The 21,969-nt window shown below is 35.7% G+C and overlaps 1 protein-coding gene across 1 annotated transcript in view; it reads left to right on the plus strand.

Annotated features, from left to right (window-relative positions):
• Positions 1-766: 766 nt before the first annotated feature.
• LOC113240330 overlaps positions 767-21,969 on the plus strand; it is a 378,584-nt gene continuing 357,381 nt past the window's right edge. Inside the window, exon 1 of the mRNA XM_026477603.1 lies at positions 767-1,118. Within this exon, the coding sequence (XP_026333388.1) occupies positions 768-1,118 (351 nt within the window). The 5' untranslated portion in view covers position 767. The remainder of the gene's footprint in view (positions 1,119-21,969) is intronic.

Raw genomic sequence — 21,969 nt, forward strand, 5'->3', positions numbered from 1 at the left:
GGTGTTTAGTGAAACTATAATATCCAAAATTATTATTAAATTCGTACCACCCTATATACAGTGTACTACATTCGAAAATTAATTAAACAGTTTACCCAGCACGGTTTTCATTACGCTTAAGTTCAATTTGTTTCAAGAAGTTTGTAAATATACCTCATTTAAAAAGATTGAAAAAAAAATTCGAGCTCTACATTTCATTTACGCACTAAACTTGGAACGTCATTAATTCTATATATACCTCCGCAAAAATATTAAGCAAATACAAACAACGGCATACCTCTGTGCTCACTAAAGTTCCACTACATAGAGGAACAGTATTTAAAACTGGCAATGAAAAGTACAATAATGAACAAATGTGTTATTGACATTTTAAATCCTAATTTTTTTATACAGCACTTTTTAACTAAAAAAAACGACCTACATGTGTATGGAATTACATCAATGTATCAGTTTTTGAAAAACCTGAGTCATCCCGTAATTTATCACCCTTAGAAATGGAATATTTTCTTAAAATTTGAATGGGTCCACTACTGAGGTGCCCCCTTTCCAACTAAGAAAATATCGTCGAAACCGGTTCACAAATATCGGAGTGATAGCGTAACACAAACGTAAATATCTAATAATGCTTATTAGATATTTTGTTGACTGAAATTGCTTACCTTTACAGTATTAGGTTTATGTTGTCCGAGTTGCCTAGTTTACTTATCTAGGGGTTATTTCTTAGCAAGACTGATTAAAAACCGTTTGTCTTTTGTTTCAGGCTTACCATGCAGCGCCTGCTCAGCATCACCCTGTTCATGCCTATCCTGGTAGTAGTCTACTCTCAAGAAGACCGAGAACATCAGGGACCCCAAACTTGTGGAGGCCACCTAAAAGGGCCAGTAGGGGTAATCCAAACGCCAAACTTCCCAAACCCCTTTCCCGTACCAATAAAATGTCGCTGGATTATCGAACACGACATAACGAACGGGTCTATATCGATATATTTCACTCAGCAGTATACAACTAGTGGGCTGACGTTCACAGAATACATGTATTATGATGATACGTACAAGCTGGGGGAAAGAAAAGCACTTACCGTCACAGAGGAGAACATCACTCGAGTCAAATGGCTACAGGTAAGTTTGTCCATAAAATTTTCAATTACTGTCGTATTCTGCTGTATGTTTTTTGTTTCATTCAAACAATTTTTAATGGAACCTCTTAAGTCCTTCACGTCTTAAACATAAAGGCAAAAATGATTCGGGTGAAAAGAAGATGGTTCTCTTGAAAAATATACTACTTGCAGCAATTTCATCCAAGTCAACGAAAAAAAAATTTTTAAGATACAAATTGGAACAGATTTTTATTATGACGTAAAAAGATGGTGGCACCTAGGGTTAAGGGGCCTCTCTGTGGAGGGGTTAATAATGTGCCACATTACTGTAATAGTTCATTGTAACGAGTTTGTCGTCGACAGTACCGAGACTGGAATGAAAAAATATGTTGTTGACTTTTCCTGCGGCAGGGAAACATGGCGGTGGAAATTCCGTTTGATTTTTTCTTTGGTCAAAGCTTGTTGTGAAACTTCATTTGAAAGGGGAACATGATATGATGTTACAAATTTGCATTTTAAATATGCATAATTGGTGGGATTTACGAATTTTCACAAATCACCTTTTATTGTAATTTTTAAGTTTGTTGAGTGTCAGGACGTTTTACTTCCATGATATTAATTTATTTGTTATAATTATATTAATATGAGAGAGTGGGGAGAATGAAAAGGGGAAGGCGAAATTAAATCGTGTTATTCCATAGCACACTCTCCGTGATATATCCTATAAAATATCGATAAGCAGGCAACTTTACGGCGGTGTTCAATGCTCAGCAGCAGCACGGTTGGTAATTGAATCCAAGGTAGCCAGTTGGTATGTAGCAAAGTCATCCCAAAGGTGGCAACAGTACTCCATGCACGATCGGACTTGTGCTTGGTCTAGCTGAAGGAACTGTCCCAGTGTAATGTAACGCTTCAACCTGGAAAGGATGCCAAGCTTCCTTGCTGTATTTTTTGCTACGGACTCAATGTATAATAATTAATAATAATTGGACGCTACGTCCATTCTAAGTAGCTGGAGACATCGGCTATCCATATGAATATATCACGAAAAGTCGGAGTCAACTCAAAGGGACTCCGTTTTGTGGAGACTAGACACGCTTGCGTTGTCGTAGCGCTAAAATTGACAAGATTGGCATCGCCACAGTCTAGACTACCTTGAGTGTCGAATCCAAACGGCTAACCATGGACTCTCGACAATACTTGATTTCCTCTCCACTGACCCTTGTGTGTGTGATTATCCTTTACCGACCAATTACCTTTCATAAACACCATTATTTGACCCTAGGCGCTGGCAATAACTACTAAATAATTTTCAAATCCGCGACATCACCGAAGAGGTTTGCAATCCTTCCGGCATTACGGAAACTTCGGAAACAATGCTGTTGCGGATATAATTCAGAAATTCGGCGGCACAATTTTCCTCCAAGGATTGTACAATTGATGTTTCATTATTGCAACAATTTTTATCCGACTCTTATCAAAAACTTAAGTTACTTAAGGTCAAACTATTTACAAAAATGAACGTAACGTGGTAAGTTCACAATACTCTTAAAACTTTCTGTACTCGAATTAGGTAAAGCAAAATTGTTTGTGAGTCTTTATTTTCGGAAACAAAATATTGACGGTGGAAATTTGAAAAGTCATTTTTATATAGTTGGATTCAGAATTTTGAGCTCTATCGACATCTGTAATATTTGAAAATTCGATATCTTTTATAGTTTAAAAGATATAGCACCTCACGTTTAGTAGTAACTGCAAAAACAATAAAAAAAATGTTCGGATGTAAATGACATATTTCAGGTTCTAAGTCTATTTTAATTTTTGGGAATGTTTTAAGCTCCTACATTTATCAGATTTTTTTTATTGACACCAAGTGACGGTACGAACGAGTCGTGCGCCTGGTAGTAAGCGGCACGTCTGTCTATAGCAGTTGCAGTGGGGTGTACTACGCGAGTGTGAATGACGGTAGTGCGAAAACCGTTACGCGAAAGCGTAAATGCGCGATAGTTCATTTGCGCAAATGGTCAGTTGCACGAAAGCTTGAACGCGCGATAATTCATTTGCGTGAGTGACGATAGCACGAAGACAGATTTGCGAAAGCTTGCAGGCAAGTTAATTCTTGCAAGTACACCCTAATCACCTTTTACAATAATAAACATGTACTTTATTATGAAAGCTTTGCATTGCAAAGAATTGCAACAACTTGCAGCCATGGGAGTTAAATCTGTCTTCGTGTTATCGTCATTCGCGCAAATAAACTATGGCGAATTCAAACTTTCGCCCAACCATCTTCGCACTATCGTCATTCGCGTAATCGGCATTCGCCACACACACAATACACCCGGTGTTGCAGTGCCACTCAGAACTTTAAATCGCAAAGATCGAAGGGTACTGCCACTGCGCCCATCGCTCTGTGACATAAGTTGACAAGAGTCATATGCCTGTAATTTCACCAGCACCCTTATCCTCCAAAACCGAAACGCAGTAATGCTCACATTACAATTTGGCGGCAGAAAAAATCATTTCATGTTATAACGCAGTCATAAGAAATGAGATATCCGTACAACGTAAAATATTTGAAAATATTTTGATTGTTCATATAAAAATTGGCGTAACTTGATAACATTTATATGAATATAATAGTAATAGCCGTGAATTACCATCGCTTAGTGATATCTCGCGTTACATATGATTTTTAAGTTATTTTGTGGTGTCTCAAAATATTTTTTATAAAATAAATGTTAAATTAGATTGATTCAACTTATATCCATCGTTTTTTCGCAATAATTTTTAAAACTAGATGTATTTTAATTAAATAATACCAAGATAGACTAGGCGTAGGGTATAAAACGAAAGGTCATATTTTCGAAACGAAATTCGTCGTCTATAATAAAGACACGGGGGTAGAAATGGTGAACAATAGACCTGGCGTAAGGGATTAGCTAGTTTACGGGTAGCAGGCGGATGGCAGTAATGATCGAAGGCACCTCAATTAATATTAGAATGAAAAATACCAACCCCAAATTCCATATTTTTTTGCAAAAGCGTCGATATTTTTATATTTTTGACAATTTACTACTGAGCCCCCATTATGGTATTTCATATTTTATATAGTACTTGAAAACGAAATGTTTTTTTATATCTTTTGTCCTATTTCATCCAACCAAAAGCGCTTTGTTGCTTTATGTTTTTAAGAGTTATTTTACAGCGACAGTCTCACTTGATAATGATTTCAGAAAATATACTGTAAAAAAAGCTCGGGTGGACAGTAAACAAAAATTGAAACAAAACGCGGTATTTAAGCGTTCATAAAAGGCTTGAAATATATACAATAAACGGAATGAATAGAACAATGTGTACATTGTACGAATAGAGATTAAATTGTACGGGAACCGTAAAGCTTTCTGGCCTTACCGCCAAAAAGTGAAATCCAGTAAACCCGATTCATCCCTACATTTGCCGCCCTTAGACCTCTAAGGGTGGCAAATGAGGGCACCCTTAGACTTCTAAGAGTGGCAAATGAGTGCACCCTTAGAGATAGAATATTATCTTCAAATTTGAATGGTACCACTCCTAATTTTTAATTAAAATTTTATTGTACTATTGGCTTCAGCGTGTCCGATTACATAACATATCAATAGGACATCTCTCTAACAGTCTCCTAGCGTCGTTTTTCTTATTACTAAGGGCATAATTCACTGTTATTAAAGGCATAATTTTAGTTATCGGGCATATTAAAAAAGTAGGACTAAAAGCGACTATTGCCTTATTCCACAGTGTACATAAAGGTATAATTGAGCATTCCGTTTGTTCCACTGGACACGATTGGTCATACCCGCGACTATACCGTGGTGCTATTGGTTAATAAATAGTTTGCAACAGAAAACTTGACGTTTTATTCCTTTAACGATTTTGTCTTTTGTCAATGTGGTTACTATCATAATATTGTTATAACCATAGAACAGTCGCAGTTGAGGGAATAATTCGAATCATGCCATAAAGTTTGTTAACGTAAGTCGTGTTATTACCGTTAAGTATTCATAAATAAGGCCGCAACTTGAAAAAACTTAAAAAATTCTAGAAAATATTACTGAATGTTCAACCAATATCCATTAAACGAAAACTTAGATGTATACCTAAAGCTAGAAATTATATAATCTACTAATAATAAATTCAAATAACCAATAATCAATAAAAATATGGTTTTTGTCTCTCCTGACGGGGGATGCAAATATTTGAGGGGCACTACCACTGTGCCCTGAGACATAAGTTGGCAAGTTTCATGTGCCTGTAATGTAACCAGAACCCCTACCCTTCAAAATCGTAACACAGTAATGCTCTCATTACCGCTTGGCGATAGAAATTTGTAAGGTGGCAGTATTTTCTATGATGATCTCTTTCACAAGAAGCTCTACTGTTACTCACCACGGCTCATACATAACTGTCGTGTAACAATAACAATTGGATGTGAGATTGTTTTATTAACTCTATGTTTATTTAGGCTAGCTTTAGTCATTACTGAACATATCAGCCCTATTAAAAAAACAATACATCCAAAACCCCTTTATAGAATCCAAACAGATAAATCAAAATACAAGACTTATACAAAATCTTCGCGGAACTACTTGTTGGCGCAGACAAAACGGATTGAAACCACCCAACATTAAATGTAGCAAAACCGACCTGTGCAAATAACCGCACCCTGATGGGTTCCGTCCGAACACACGTCATGAGCAAATGATGAACATTCCCAGGAATTCCACACACTAAGCAATTCGCCCTCCTCATCAAATACAAAATTTAGTTTAATGGAATTTGCCCGGTTCGAAGCCTGTGGGCGCTAACAATTTAAGCCCTGCTTTTTTGCACGGTCTAACCAAGAAACATGCTTGGACACACATACTGCTTGGTCTCTTATTAGTATCCTTTTTCCTGGGACCTTATATGAAAAATCTCCTTCCAACGAAAATGGAATTTGCCCTTATAATTTGCAACTACTGCAAAAGATCCCTCTGAAGTAGCAATGGCTAACCGTTCAGCCTCTTCTTTACCTAACAAATCAATACAGAATAGCGTCCACTGCAACCTTAAGCATCTCCTATTGTCATAACATTATTGATTTGCTCCAAAATTTTATAAGCTAACGAAACACACCTTTCAGTATAAATACATCAGTCAAGACTAATAACATTTTAAAAGCTTAAAGTGTCCTTACACGGCAACGCCTCAGATATTGCATATAACTCTGCCGACGTTAGTGATACTCTGAACGTAATTTTACAACTTGCTCTCTTATTATTAAAATTGCTAAAAAACTGCCCTTATCCTGTCACCACGCTTAAAGCCATTGCAAACATTTTATACTTCTCGTGCAATTCTAAAATGATATTCTATACGAGAAATACATTCCAAGGTATGCTACTCCTAGTCAGAATAATAATAATTCGTTTATTTGCTTAAAAAAATGGTATAACAGAAGATGTTACCAGATACATTGCCAGTAGAAATATGTTTTGAATATATTAAGTAGAATATATTTGTACGAAATGTCTAGCAACAATATCACGGAAGTAATTAGTATTTATTTAGTCTGTGAATAATATATACTTCAAGGTTTATTGTTCCCTAAAAAAATGTCAATTACGCTGATTTTACTTAATAATAAAACTGAAACTAAATAATATAATAAAAAACCTCGGCAACTAAAAGGTTTGGTGGCATCTTCCTCTTTCGCACAGTTGAGAAATGGAACTCCCTTCCAGGGCACGTATTCCCTCCGTGTTACGATATGGGGTTCTTCAAACGAGGCATGAAAAGGCATCTTTCTTGGGTTCCAGCTTTCAACATGCGTTTTCGCACTATTGTCATTGACATGGCAAGCATAATCTATTCTACTTCGAATTATAGAAATGTATAGCCGACGAAGATGTTTAAGATCAACTCCCCAATAAACACCAGCTATGACTTTTGAAATACGATAATATGATATACTTTTACTTACCCAACTTTAAAGATCGACCTAGCCACACCCCAAATATTTAATTGCCTCTTCAAAACAATGTCCACGTACTCGAAGGCATGTCCGTTGAATTCTGCAACTTACCAAAAACAGAACATTTTTATTTACTAGACAAATACTATTATTACTGCCTTGTAAGCGTTTACAATTGATGTATGACACAAAACCGTCTGCATACAGGGATATAATTTTTTTTATCAATCTTACGACAAACTTGATAACTAACATAAAAGGGGAGAAAGAGGATCTCTTAGTCATGTACATAAAAGGACTCTTACCTTCCGCATCCAGTATAATGAGATGTTTCTGGCTCAAAAACGCTCATAAATATTTACAAAACATGGTTCGGACTCCTAAACCATCCAGAATGCGCCTTGTATATCAAAAAAAACACATGGCACGGTGAACATATTCCTGGAAAATCCAATTTGAATATAAGAAACAAACGAGCTTGGCACTCCACGCGTGACTGTGCTCTCCTAAAGCTAGAGATAATACCTCATTTTTCTCTACAAACACTCTCGTCATAGTATATAGTAAGCCTATTAGTATTGCATACACTAACTGCCTCAGCGGCCGAACGGTTACCATGCCGGATTGCCACGCTGAGGTTCCGGGTTCGATTTCCGTATCGGGAGAAATATTTGTATGGCCTACATTTATTTCTCTCGTGAGACTGGGTGTAATTTGTGGTTGTCTATGTGTGTGTCCATGGCACCCGCGATACAGGATTTCCCAAGAGCGCCCCGCACTAGGGAAACCCTGTATCGCGGCTATGAGTGTGTGCGCGTTTAATTTATTTTAATTGCGTTTAATTAATATAAACGTAGCATCACGGCTTGTATATATGTAGATACGCACGCCGCCACAGACCATTGCTCGCCACGGACTGTGTACGTACGCACACATTCACAAGATCTCGTGCTGCATTTTTAAAATACAAATATATCGTTATATACATGCAATTTTATTTTATACTAATATCAATACGATTCAGATTCAGATTCATTTATTTCTCAAATATAACATTACAGTATAAATTGCATTACATGTCAAAGTATAAGAAATTATATTGAGATCGTCAGACAAAAAGGAAAATTATAAGAAACGCACACAATAATTAGAAAATTAACAATTCATTATATAATATTGTTGTCATTAAATTACATATCAAATATCATTCTCCATCAAGGATCGTCATAAGTTGATAATTATACAAGAGCATTTTATTGCGGTAAAAATTAGAATAAAAATAGAAAATACTAAATTCGTTACAATTTAAAGTCCATAAATTCTTTTACAGAGTATATAGGATTTTTCAAGAAAAAGTCTTTCAGCCGGCGCCTAAATGTTTCGTCAGACGGTTCAAGTCTGAGAGTAGCGGGTAAACGCTCATAGTAAGTAGGTCCGATGACACGCGGGTTTTTCTCTGCAAGTGCCATGCGTCGAGGGACTGTTCTCAAATGACCGGTACGGCGAAGTGGGATGCCAGAAACATTTACAGTACCAAATGAAGACAGATTATTTCTAACGTACATTATAATTTCGAATAAGTAGAGTGAGTAGTGCGTCATTATGTAAGTACTGTATTTAACAAAGGTTATTTCAATATGGCACGAGAATACGGTGATAAATACCTTGCGAGGCCGATTTCGTCCCCACACACGGCTTCTGCTGCAATTGTAATAATATTTTAAAATAGTCGTGGAAATCTAAAACATGATCCCCTGATAAATTTTTCGGAATGTCGCTTATGCTACACTTCGCTTTTCCACAAAAGACCGCCGATTATTTCAATAAAATTTTCTCTCCTGTGTTTTGTAACAAATACATCAGGGGGCTATGAGATTATTTTCGAGAAAGAGTGTATATTTATTATTAGTATATTTTTATTATTATTATTAAATAGTTCTATTATTATATTTATTAGTATTTATTTTTATTTAAAAAGGCAAATGTTCAACGAATGTCTCCGCACCTACCTCTACCTCACAAGTTTTAATCTCTACGCAAACATAATTCAATTTCGCCTTAATCGCACAATTGAACAGTAAGCATAGCATTTGAATGGCATTTGATAGGGAATAAAATGAAGACAAATATCATAGACTCGACTTATAGGGAATAAAAGCGACATATTTAGGGGAACAAATCTTATAAAACGATAACGAATGACCTTAAATCGACGCCCCAGACGCAAAATAAACGTACATTTGCTTTCAAAAGAGTATTGCAGGCTGTGATAACGGCAGCGTGAAGTGAGGCTTTTGAAATACACCGGGCTTGCAAAACACATAGAAGAACCTTTGAACTTAGCAATAGCATGCTATTAGGAGATTTGCTATGCTGTTAGGAAACCCTGGCAATTCATTTGACTGAAAAGTGTACTAGTTTGAATTCGTAATTTTTTTTTATAAAACCAAGCAACGGGATGAACAAGGAGTGCGCCACTCAGAGCTTTTAATCGTAAAGATCTTAGGGGCACCGTACCCGTCACTCTGAGACATATTAGTTGACAAGTCCCATATGTCTGTAGATGTTACTTAGATAAGTTTATTATTTTTATTTTGATAATATCATTGACTTAGAAATAAATGGACGACGGGTCTAATACAAAAACCACGAAAAAAATGTCCCAAGTCAACCTATTTAAACATAGTGACATGTAAAGGAATATGAAAAAGCTAAAACGTTGAATTTAAATTGTAATGTCATTGCAGTACCTACTGCCTAATTTTGCTTGCAACAATTGAAAGGCGCAAAAAACACCATATTCAGCTTCTACTGGAAACTTACTAAAATGCACCATATGTAGCTTCTAGTGAAAACTACTTGAACACAGGTAAAATGGAGTAGGCTTTATTATTTATAGATAAATTTTATACGTCAATGTTGAATTTTATACAATGCCATTTATTACGAGCTAGAGTGTCTGACTTTTTTTTCTTGAGTTTCGAGAATTCTCGTACCCGATTTCTCGAGTTATTCGAGATTTTTTTTAAAAACCGTAAAAAATCAACTCAATCAACTATAAAACGAAATGTGAACTTTTCGAAAGTTGTTTTGGCCTGGGTGTTCTGAGTTATGCCCCGAAATAAATTCCATCGTTCGTGGTCCCAGGTTCGATTCCCAATTGAACTGATTTGGGAAATGAACTTTTATAAATTGGTTCTGCTCTGGGATTCTTTTGCTCTGATAATCATGGGGAGTATGTACAGAGAGTTCCCTAGTTTCAGACCAGGTGATTGTCTTACAATAGAATACCAAGACCAGAACCATTTAGAAAAGTTAATTTGTTAAATTGATCCTACCGGTATCGAACCCGGGAACTTCTCATCCAGTGCCCACAGTGTATAAACCGTTAGGCTATCAAGGTTGTACTATTTGTATTATTATGCATTGTTTGCATGTGAAAGCTACAAATTGCTTAAACTTTAAAAAAACCCTATTTAATTTGCACTGTCAATCTGCTTCAATTACCTTCTTTGTTTCTTAAGTTGGTATATTTTGTCGTTCATCCAATATTTGATTTTTAATGCATTTTGGCGGTGTAAGAAGTTCTCTGTTAATACTTGTCACTTTCTTCTTAAATTCAAGCTATGTTTCCTGGATAAATTCCTGTATTCTCTCCTTTCTATGCACAGTTCACTCATAGATGTAATCACATACCAAAGCTTTAATATTATAGTCTTTTATCAAGCTTGCATCAGGTCAGATCTGGTTTCCTTTCTTTTCTTACCATTTTCTTAACCCGAACGGGTTAAGAAATGCATAGTACTGAAATTATACTGCGCTCAAAAACGTCACCACTTTTCTATATGCCGTAATGCTTACATTGATTCAATATAATTATTACGGTTTATCACTGACAACGGTTGATTCCGTCAACAGGCATAGTCGTACTGCTCATAGTTCTTGCAAATGTTTATTGTGCATGAAAAAGTACGGCAATGACGGTAGTAGGGTATTTGCCGTTGTGAGATAATTACAAAATTAAAATGCGCGATATTGATTGCGCAAGAGAAACGCTTTCCAAAATAAACACTTAGGTACTAATTAATAATAATTATTATAATAACGCACACACTCAACATTGCCTCGCATTAGGGAAACCCTGTGTCGCTGGTGTCATGGACACACATATAGACAACCACAAATTACACCCAAACTTACGAGATAAATAAATATAGGCCATACACATATATCTCCCGAAAAACCTTAAAAAATACTTTCGAGATTATGGAAGTTCATGCAAACGTAATTTCGGGCAAATGTATTTTCGGTCTTCTGATTCATAACCCCGAGCCGTAGAAAGAGTACAACAATATTTGAAAGTATTACTAACATGTATTAAAAAATATTTTAATAATAACATTAGCATCAAAGCGACTCTATGAAATGTTTGTTCTAAATATTTCAAAAGCTTGTGTTTCAAACTATTGAAATTGACGTGATGGGTCTCGTTCAGTCTTTTACGCAAGCAATGAGTCGGAAAGAGACAGTTAGCTATTTGATTATAATGATTGCTTTTGTAATTTATATTTACGATTAATTTAAATATAAATTAAATACTATATTTACTAGTGCATAAAATAACACTTTTAAATGATAACTATGATAACACAATGTAATACTTACTGAAAATATGACATACCATCCTGTTTTTTAGATTTTAGTTGAGTAATTTTTACAAGATTTTACCACACAATACGGCATCAATGACAAGCGCGCTGTCAGTCGAACAAACGAATACTAAAGCTCGACACTCTGTATACGATTTTAACGCCCTATAAGTTCGGACACTTTTTAGCGCGGACCCGACGTCCATTTGTAAGTCAATGGATAATATACAAGTAAAGTAAAAAAGACAATAAAAGCTTAAATACTACAAAGTAAAACAAGGCTTTTTGAATTATATGAATAAAATTGGGTCCCCGCGGCAAGGTGCCCAAGATGCCGGCAGCGTTCCCCTTTGTATTTCTATGCTTATGCGTTGGGCAAGTTAGCTGCCGAGTTTTGGGTATCCCAGACAGTCTTTTGATTTTTTAGATAAAATTTTGAACAGATGAAGGAAACTGGGTCCCCACAGGACAAGGGTTTCGACTCCAAAGGCTGTAAAATAAAACAATACATTACTTTATTATTATTATTGATAAAAAGATCGAACCAACACCAAGAAAAAAAGTTAAATTATTATTACAATTGAAAATGTACCAACGCTAAATTCATTTGAATCCATTCTCTGTTTAAATGATTATCACTAGTATCAGGTTTCTTACCACGGTATGACTTCTTTTTATTTTCCCGATATTTCCTGAAACCTGATACTAGTGATAATCATTTAGTGAATAACCACGAAAGTCTTAAAATCTACATTCTCTGTTTGTTGCAGGTATTCTATGTACACAGTAAAATATTCCTTACTGCTAAGTGCAGTATGATCATTACGCATGTTATTTGAGGCTTTAAGGTTGGAATAACAATTAATATTTATGTAGTAAATATTATTATATATCACACTTGACAACTAACATAGTATTATCTCAAAAATTGCATTATATTATATTTTATCTCAAAATTGCGTTATATTAATAATTTATCTCCAACATTTCGCTATACTTTATATGTCATTCGTATACGATTAAACTTCAAAGTGACAGGACAACACTGTCGCTTTGAAATTAAATTGGTAATAATTAATATAACTATAAAGCAATTTTAAGATAATACTATGTTAGTTGTTATGTGCGATATAGTGAGTAAGGCACTCTCTTGTTTATGTAATATTTAATCGTAAACATATCTGTTTCTAAATGCTACGGTGTCTGCATTGGCGAATACTTGGCAGGTAAAGCCTGGAAACAGGAAATTGCTAAAGATTTTACCTTTATTTTATTTTAAATGTTACATTTTTTGTGTTGAAGAATAAAGTCTTTTTCACCTCACTGGCTCCGAAAGGTTTTCATTCTCATTAGAAACCTGCGCGCAAATGTGTTTTTAAAATTCGAACTTAACGATGAACTGTGGTGTACCTAACTTTTTCTATCGATGGAACAAAAAACATAATGAAACGTTCAAGTACGCGATATGTCGTACATTATTTCGTCATCAAACTTAAGAGTTATACTCTTGTCGGTGGAGCCTCTTACAGTCATCTCTTCTACAAGCCAGCTCCTTGACCTCCTTATACGACATGACATATTATTTACGTACAATAAATCCGTTCGTATATTTTATTTTTATTATTGTTGACATTAAATTGAACTAAAAAAAATACGTTAAACGATAACTAATTTTGTTTATTAAACTATTTTGTTATAGTTCAACTGTTCTTTCATCTTACACTTTTCTCGCTATAGTGAGGTGAAGAGTTGTAACATATGCGCGTATAGTATGCACGCGCGCCGCGCACGTAGATCTAAAGACTCATTCCGCCCATACTTTTCACAGTGCTTGGTCTAGCTTCTAGCGTCTGTTTACGATTTTGACATGTGGATCTAACCGCTTGTAGCCGTTTCGGCTGTGAAAGGGAAGACGCAGTGGTTTCATAGGCACTACGACAAAAAGCCGTACAGACCCATACAAAGATCTGCAACGAGTATTCAGAGTCAAAGTCAAACAACCGTTTATTCCATAGGTAAGTTTAATTTACACTTAAAAACGTCAGAGAAAATCGTAAGATCTGCTGACTCGTACTATACCTCAGTTGGTAAGAGCGGTAGCCACGGTGAGACAACAGGCGCTGGCTGGTTAATTTTTGTATGTTTCTTAGATCACTCATTGTATAATAAATATTCAGTTTGTCCAGGGTAATACTGCCGGGTAACCTTACCTATTTCTGCATCCAAACAGTAATGTAAGCATTACTGCGTTCCGGTTTTCAAGGGCAGGAGTGCTGGTGAAATTATAGACACATGGGACATGTCAACTTATGTTTTAGGGTGATGGGCGCTTTGGCAGTGCCCCTACGATTTTCACGGTTTAAAGCTCTGAATAGTACTGCAACTATTATGAAAAAGCGTATCACTTACCACCAGGTCTACGAATTGTTCATCCCGCCACTTGGTATTATGAAAAAAAAAAACAAATTAGTGGAGTAAATCACGTAGGCCACGTCGTGAAGATTAAAAAAACCGAAATCAGATAATTAATTCAATTAATAAAAGAAATTACAATTTTACTTAATTATTTCTAAATGCTAGTGGACCCGCTCGATGTAAAAATCACAATGAAGATGCGTGTAAGTGAGTGCAGTGAATCTCAAAACCTCTGCGTGGCAGACCAGCACGGTAACCGTTTAGCCACGGAGGCAGTTGAAGTATTCAAGTTTACGTATTAGTCATAAGGCCCTTTGGAGCTGTGAATTTCATTGTTAATAAATATTACATTTCATATTTCACGAAGTACTTACTCCAGCAGAAACACGTTAATGAATAACCCGTGTTAAATCGTATTGTTCGCTTTGACAAGATCAACATTTTCTCAATATCAGAAAAAAACCCAGACTTTTATATTAGTGCTGATTTTCTTAACAATAATATGCAATCGATATGCAGCAATTAAAACTAGGCTTTATTCACCTAACCGATCAAAGGCTTGAGGCGTTGAAAAAAAACTCTGCCAATTCAAAAATTATGCATTCTATTAACATTTTCCAGCGGCGGCAGTCTCTTTGCCTAGACTGTTCGCGATCGCAACGGACGTGATCCGAATAACGATCACCTCTCACTATAATAACGCGATATTTTACCGCACTTTGACACTATAATACATCATTTATATGCTTCTGTGAAGATAGAGTTTTAATTCAGCTTTGTACGCCGCTTTTGAATCTGAAATCGAATAATTCAATTTAAAGAACTGTGTTATACAGGGTTATTTGTGAAATGCTAACTAACAACCTCGCAGGATTATATTACTAACATAAAATAATAATATAGTAGTTTATGTGACTGTTACATAATGAAAGGCGAAAAACACGAGTGGGGGTTTATAAATTATAAAAATATCACACGAGTGTTTTTATGCCTAATTATGCACAGTTACAAACACTGCTTTATCTGTACACATATTATAAGCTCTCTATGATGTGTTTAGGAACCGCATGTTGCGAAATGGCGGCAAATAAAAACTTTTCTCACGCATGTCACACAACCGTAGTTTTTATTGAATTCATGGACAAACTAGAGTCGGCCCCAACTATAATATATCGTTCGATATCAACGTATAACGCGTGAAATTTGTCAAAATTGTTTGCTATTGACATTTTATTTCGAACAAAACTTTATCTCGACTGATATTAGAATTGAGGTCGAATCAAATTGTTTTGTTTTTCATTTCTTATCTGTGAAAATGTTATTATGATGCAATAATAACATTTTCACAGATAAGAAATTTGTTCTAACAAAACAGTTCATAATTTATAAAATTTGCGGTTTTTGAACACATCGTAGAGGGTTTATAAATAATCTTTTATGCCTCGGGAGCGGCGACAGATAAAAATAGATCATAATAATAATAATTATTGTTTATTTCAGTATGTGGAATTTATTAAGAAGGTACAATTCAATTCAATATAATTCATACTTTTAAAATACACTCCCGGACACATAATTCGAGCCACCTCGCCTTTTCAGTATTAAATGCCCTAAACTTAAACAATGTTTAGTTGATCAGAAACTATTAAGCAATTTTGAAACTAGCATACTAAATGTCTTTTCCATAAATCCTTGTTGGAAATTTGGATTTGCAAAACAGGGGAAAAACTTTTTCTTCGACGATAACATTACTTTTGTATTCTACCCCGTTTAAGACAAAAATGCGATGTGGCTCGAATTATGTGTCCGGAAGTATATAATGACTTTAAAATAATATATATTAAAAAATATATGTCAAATTAAATAATAATAATAATAATAATGATAATCATAGTAATAGTGACAGTGATAGTGACAGTGACAGTGCCAGTGACAGTGACAGTAACAGTGACAGTGACAGTGACAGTCACAGTCACAGGCACAGGCACAGCCACAGGCACAGCCACAGCCACAGCCACAGCCACAGCCACAGCCACAGCCACAGCCACAGCCACAGCCACAGCCATTCGATTCGAACCGACATCTAGCATACCGTGGCAGACGCTATACCAACCGAGCTACGGAACGAACCAGCGGACCTCACGAATGTTTCTATGTTCTTGTTGTCGTGTCTTCGTATTTGGTTTTTCAACGACTTTTTAGACGTAGCGCCATCTATGAGAAATCTATAAAAATTAAAAATACAGTGGATAGCGACTCCTCACGCCAGAGCTGGTAGCTGTAAAGGTATCTAACTGGGTGATAAAACTTAAGTAAGTTATACATGAAAGACGTGAAGAAGCTCAGGCACTGTTCGACATTCGGAATTTCCTAACTTTTTTGTTGCTTGGCCAGGATGTAGTGAAATATATTTGCCTGAATGCCAGTTTACGACTCACACCTGTTTCAGTACTTGACTGACAATAGCTTTTATGACCTAACACTCCATAACTTTATGCTGTAAATACGAAATTTAATGGACCATTCTATGTGCAATTTATGGATAGATAAAAAGAGACGCAAAATTATTGTGTATATGGACTGTGGTGCACTTAATATATGATAGTGTGTATGTGGACTGTGGTGCACTTAAGTTTTTCCTTCGATGAAAAAAAAATCATAATGTGTCATTATTCAACTACGTGATTTGTCGTACATTATATAGTGTAATTTAGGTATATTTTATTGTTATTATGGTTGATATTAAATTGACCACGATAACTAATTTTGTTTATTAAATTATTTTAATTCGTCGAAGAACTAAAATAATTTCAATAATTACACAAAATTATAAATACAAACAAGAATGAAAATTTATGAGATGCAAATTCAGAATGCATCCGAAGATAAACATTTTCTTTTGATTATAAAAAAATAGTGTTGCGTTTCGAAACGCGATTCGTCATAAGTACATTAAGTATTTATATAATATTAATCCGCTGGTATAATTTATTCTTGTTATTATTGAATGTTAAATTGACAACGATAACACAAATTTTGTTTTATTGGATTATTTTAATTTGTCGAAGAACTAAAATAATTTCGTTAACTATATAAAAATATAATACAATGACGAAGAAAACGTATGTGGTGTAAATTCAGAACGCACCCAAAACTAAACTTATTTTTTTCAAATTTTCATTTTAATCACTTCAATTTCAATACTTTGGATTGAATTGTACTGTAATAAATTGAAAAGAAACAAAACATGAGCGAGCCTGAGTCTAGCGGTGGTGAAAAACTGATTTGTTAATTATAACTTTATAATGGTAGATGAAAGAAAAACAGTTGAACTACCAACTGTTTTTCTTTCATTTACCATTTGATTTGTATTTACATGTTGATTTCTTGAGCGAAAGTTCGATGCGAGTAGCCTTAGAAGGCTACTCTTCCGAACATATGGCGTAGATGCCGTTCCTCAAGGTTCCGTACTGTCTGCAACTCTCTTTCTGCTACATATCAATGATATGTTAATTCCAGGTCCTTTTGCGTATGCTGATGACAGCACAGGTAGGATAGATAGGTATTTCACCAATGCAAGGGTCAGTGGAGAGGAAATCTAGTCTTGTCGAGAGTCTATGGTTAGCAGTTTAGATTTGATGTTCAAGGCAGTCTCCGATTGGGGTGATGCCAATCTTGTCAAATTTAACGCTGCCAAGACTCAGTCTATTCTCCACAAAACGGAGTCCTTTTGAGCTGACTCCGACTTTTCGTGATGTATCCATACCGATATCCGACCGCCTCCAGCTACTTGGAATGAACCTGTCGTCCAATTTGAACTTCGGCAGATACATTGAATTCGTGGTCAAAAATGCAGCAAGGAAGCTGGGCATCCTTTCTAGGGTGAGGCGTTACTTTACACCCGGACAGTTGCTCCAGCTATACCACAGACATATATCTAGAAAGACGTCGCAAGTGTATGTACTTCGCGTGCCCAAAGTAAGTGAAATTCACTTACTTGCCGCTGCTACACTTCAAAACGCGCTCGACCGTTGTCGGAGATAAACATCAGTCAAAAACGCGAAAAATGCATAATTGTGCCATTATAAACTGCAAAAGCACCATAACTGTAATCAAACGAGTAAACAGTAGATGCATAATTTATTTTAAAAACAATTATTTTGGTTAACAAATATGCAACCGAGTGTATGCCTCATGTTTGTTATACATTGCGGCTTTTACTTGGTGCAATATATTTGTGATCCTTTGTTAACACGCCATGAAAATCGAACGAACGCACTTTTGGATAATGCATTCAGTTTCGTGGTACGGCCGCTTGTACATTTCTTTGACCAAATTTAACATTTAGTGATGTATACGTTAGGCAACACTGTTCTCGATTCTGATCGATTTTGAAAACAAAGGGACGAAAATTATTATGACCTTGGCAATATTAATAAAATATTCTGTAACTCTTTTGTTATAACGTTTTTTTTCAGTTTTGTAGTATTTATTATCAGTAGTATTTGTAATTTCGAGAATTTTTACAGCTCGTTGCCTCGAATGTCCGAATATAGTAAGCAAATAATTACATACAACGCCGAATATGTAGTACGAGTAATACAAAAAAATATATAATGCAAGGAATTAACAGTGCGCTGTCTTTACAAAAACCTGGAGGTTGGTCATATGTATGAGCTCGTTGCTTTCGGATGACGAAGTTGGTCTAGTTTATTCCACCTAAGATGCTGTCCAAATAAGCAGAGTAGCAGAGTTAGAAATCCGAGAAATAATAAACAAATCACAAAAATTTCACACGAGGCCGTCATTAAGTAAACCTCCTCTGATTAATACGATTTTACCATGTTTTGTCAGCAGTAACATTTTCATTTATCTAGGCATTCATCAATTTCATCAATTACCAACAGAAAACCATCTAGTAAAATTAATTAAGGCAGTCGCAAGTTCATATATTGACGTGCGTATTTATTATTTAAGTTAATCGATAAGATCTATTACAAAAAGATATTATGTAATAAGCTCATTTTATTGGAAGGACAATATTTTCAATATTTGAAGTCAATTAAACATTTAAGTCTTAATTTTTTTAAGTAATCAACATTTATCGAGTTCTTAGGTTTTCACGATTGTTACTCATAGGAAATGAAACTATTTTACCGGATTTAAATCGCGTTTCGGGCCCTTTACAGGTCCCATGGTCACGGTTGACTGGGGTGGTACAGTCTTCAACCAGTTATGTCTAATATTGATGCAAACCACACTATTTCGTTCAACTTATTATTAATTAATAATAGAAATTACAATAAACTAAAACATATTAAGACATAAGACTGCAGTACTAATTAATATGTTTTAGTTTATTCTAATTTCTATTATTAATTAATAATAATATGAACTTAATAAAAATTCATTCAATAAAATAATTTGTAAAACTTAATGTAGTGTAAATTGGAATGTTTCTTTGTAAAATTAAAAATAAGGTATTTAATTAATAACTATTGTAACCATACTGAAAAAATAGGGTGGTTTGCATCAATATTAGACATAACTGGTTGAAGACTGTACCACCTCATTCAACTGTGACCATAGGACCTGTAAAGGGCCCGAAACGTTCGGTTTGTTTGAAAAAAACAAATATACGCGATTTAAATCCGGAAAAATAGTTTCATTTCCTATGAGTAACAATCGCGAAAACCTAAGAACTCGATTCTACTATATTACTAAATAAACGATCTCAGATTGATTTGAATACCGCCTGGCAAATAAATAAATAAATGGTTCGTCCAGTGGGCCCTCCAGTAGCTTTTAAAATGTACACAGAAGAGTCTACATCCTTCAGTGATCGAACTATAGAGCAAATCGATTTGACGTATGGTTAACAACTTTCTGTGGGTGTTCAAGGGCTCGATCGGTCCAGTCAGTCAGGCAGTCGGGAGGTTGAATGCCAAGTCGAAATTATTTTCCAGTGTTAAGTGAAAATTTATGTAATAGCAAGTGTTGTCTTGATATATTGGAATAAAAGGATTTGCTCTTGAGAGTGTGTGTAACACAATATTTAGGAACTGTCAATCGACGTTGACTCAGCTCATTCTACCATCGACGGATGGTATCGATCGATTATAAATTGGTTGGTGTGGTAAAACCCTATGGTGGATTACTCCGCAGTAAGGCAATCAAAAATGTAACAATATTTTTTTATAGGTAAGCTTCTTTTTTAGATACTGTTCAATGTGTGTTGATTGTTTGCGATTATCATACAGAATCCATTTTTCATCATCAATGATACGGTCTAACACTTCAACAATAGCTCGCAACACGTCATTATTCATCTTAAGCTCTGGTTCTGCACAAGACTTATTGGTAGGTTCAAATTTCACTCGTGAATTCCGGCAAACTAGGAACATCTCATTTCAAAATAGCCTCAACTTTAGAGGAGTTTCGTACTTAAAACTTCTATTAAATGTGCTTACCATCAGAACAACACGCAAATAAAAAATCAGATGTTCCATACCAAATGTATATAATGATTTTTCTATACCAGAATGTATAAGTAGGTGTACCAGAATCTGATGCCACTTAGACCAAACACTAATACTATTGACTCAGACAAATTGAAACTTTTAGTAAGCAAGATTAAAATAATGGGAAAAAATGCACTAGACACTTTTGCTCTGGCTACATAGAGGTGGCCACGGGCGGGTTCCGGGCGCGGTAATTTTTGTAATGTACGAGTTGATATGGACCGTGTCACTGAAACGCGCGGCTATAACAAACAGGCGGACCGGGTGCGGGGCGAACACGGGGGTGTGCAGGCGTTCGAGTTGTATTCCATTGAGTTCTGTGCAACCGTCCAGACCATAGACAGAGCGGTACCAGCAGGCGCAGTCCGGGAGCGATGTGTTACCGGGACTTTAGCGGGCTTTGACGTTGAATTTTTTTTAAAGTCTTGAGCGTGTTTTTAATAAGTTCCAATATGAATTCGACCAAATTTTGTTTTGTGTTGCTACTGTAACGCAAATAACAGCAGAAAATTTTCTTGCTCATTACCTAACAGCAATGTGGCTTATTCTTTAAAATCTGTGTTGAAAATAAAACGTGGCCGCTTTAGGTCTCACACTGGCCGCTTTCGGATCGCTATTCCACTCTTATTGTGTGGCACGCCGCCCCGGCAACCGCTTTTCCCGCCGTACCGCCTCTGTGTGGTCTGAGCTTTACTGTCGGTGTTTGATACTCTTAATACTGTGTAACTAAACACTTAATAATGTTCTATAACTCAATTTAGCCAGCAGAACCGATTCGCTACCAACACATAGAAATACAAATTAACACTGAACTGCTGCAGTACTGAGCCTGCTTCGTTGCGAGAACTATTGTGTTCTCGCGTGATTGATAGCTGCAGTGCTGGTTTATTAAACTTCACACGCCAAATTTAGACGACACGTGGCCGACGGAAAGACGATACGAGATACATCCGACACGAAGGACCATAAAGGTGTACAGTGTTCCATACATTTATAAAATGATGGTATGAAACTGTTTTACAACTAATATTTCAACTAACAGTGACAGGAGTGCAATACACGATGGCTGATTGTGAACTAAAAATATATTATTACAAAATGTCGTATGAATGCGTAAAATCTGTATAAACACAATGTACACTTTATATATATTTTAATTGACCACAATTGGTCTATCCTCGTCAACTTTTTAAGTTCTTTCGTAGAATCACAGAATTCGTAGCTGATTTTGCGATAAACATAAACGGTGCTTGAGGTCGAAGCCGATTCTTAGGCTCAACTCACACTGGCGCAGAG

Source organism: Hyposmocoma kahamanoa, unplaced genomic scaffold, assembly GCF_003589595.1.
Source record: "Hyposmocoma kahamanoa isolate Upper Pololo Valley unplaced genomic scaffold, ASM358959v1 132, whole genome shotgun sequence".
Lineage (NCBI taxonomy): Eukaryota > Metazoa > Arthropoda > Insecta > Lepidoptera > Cosmopterigidae > Hyposmocoma > Hyposmocoma kahamanoa.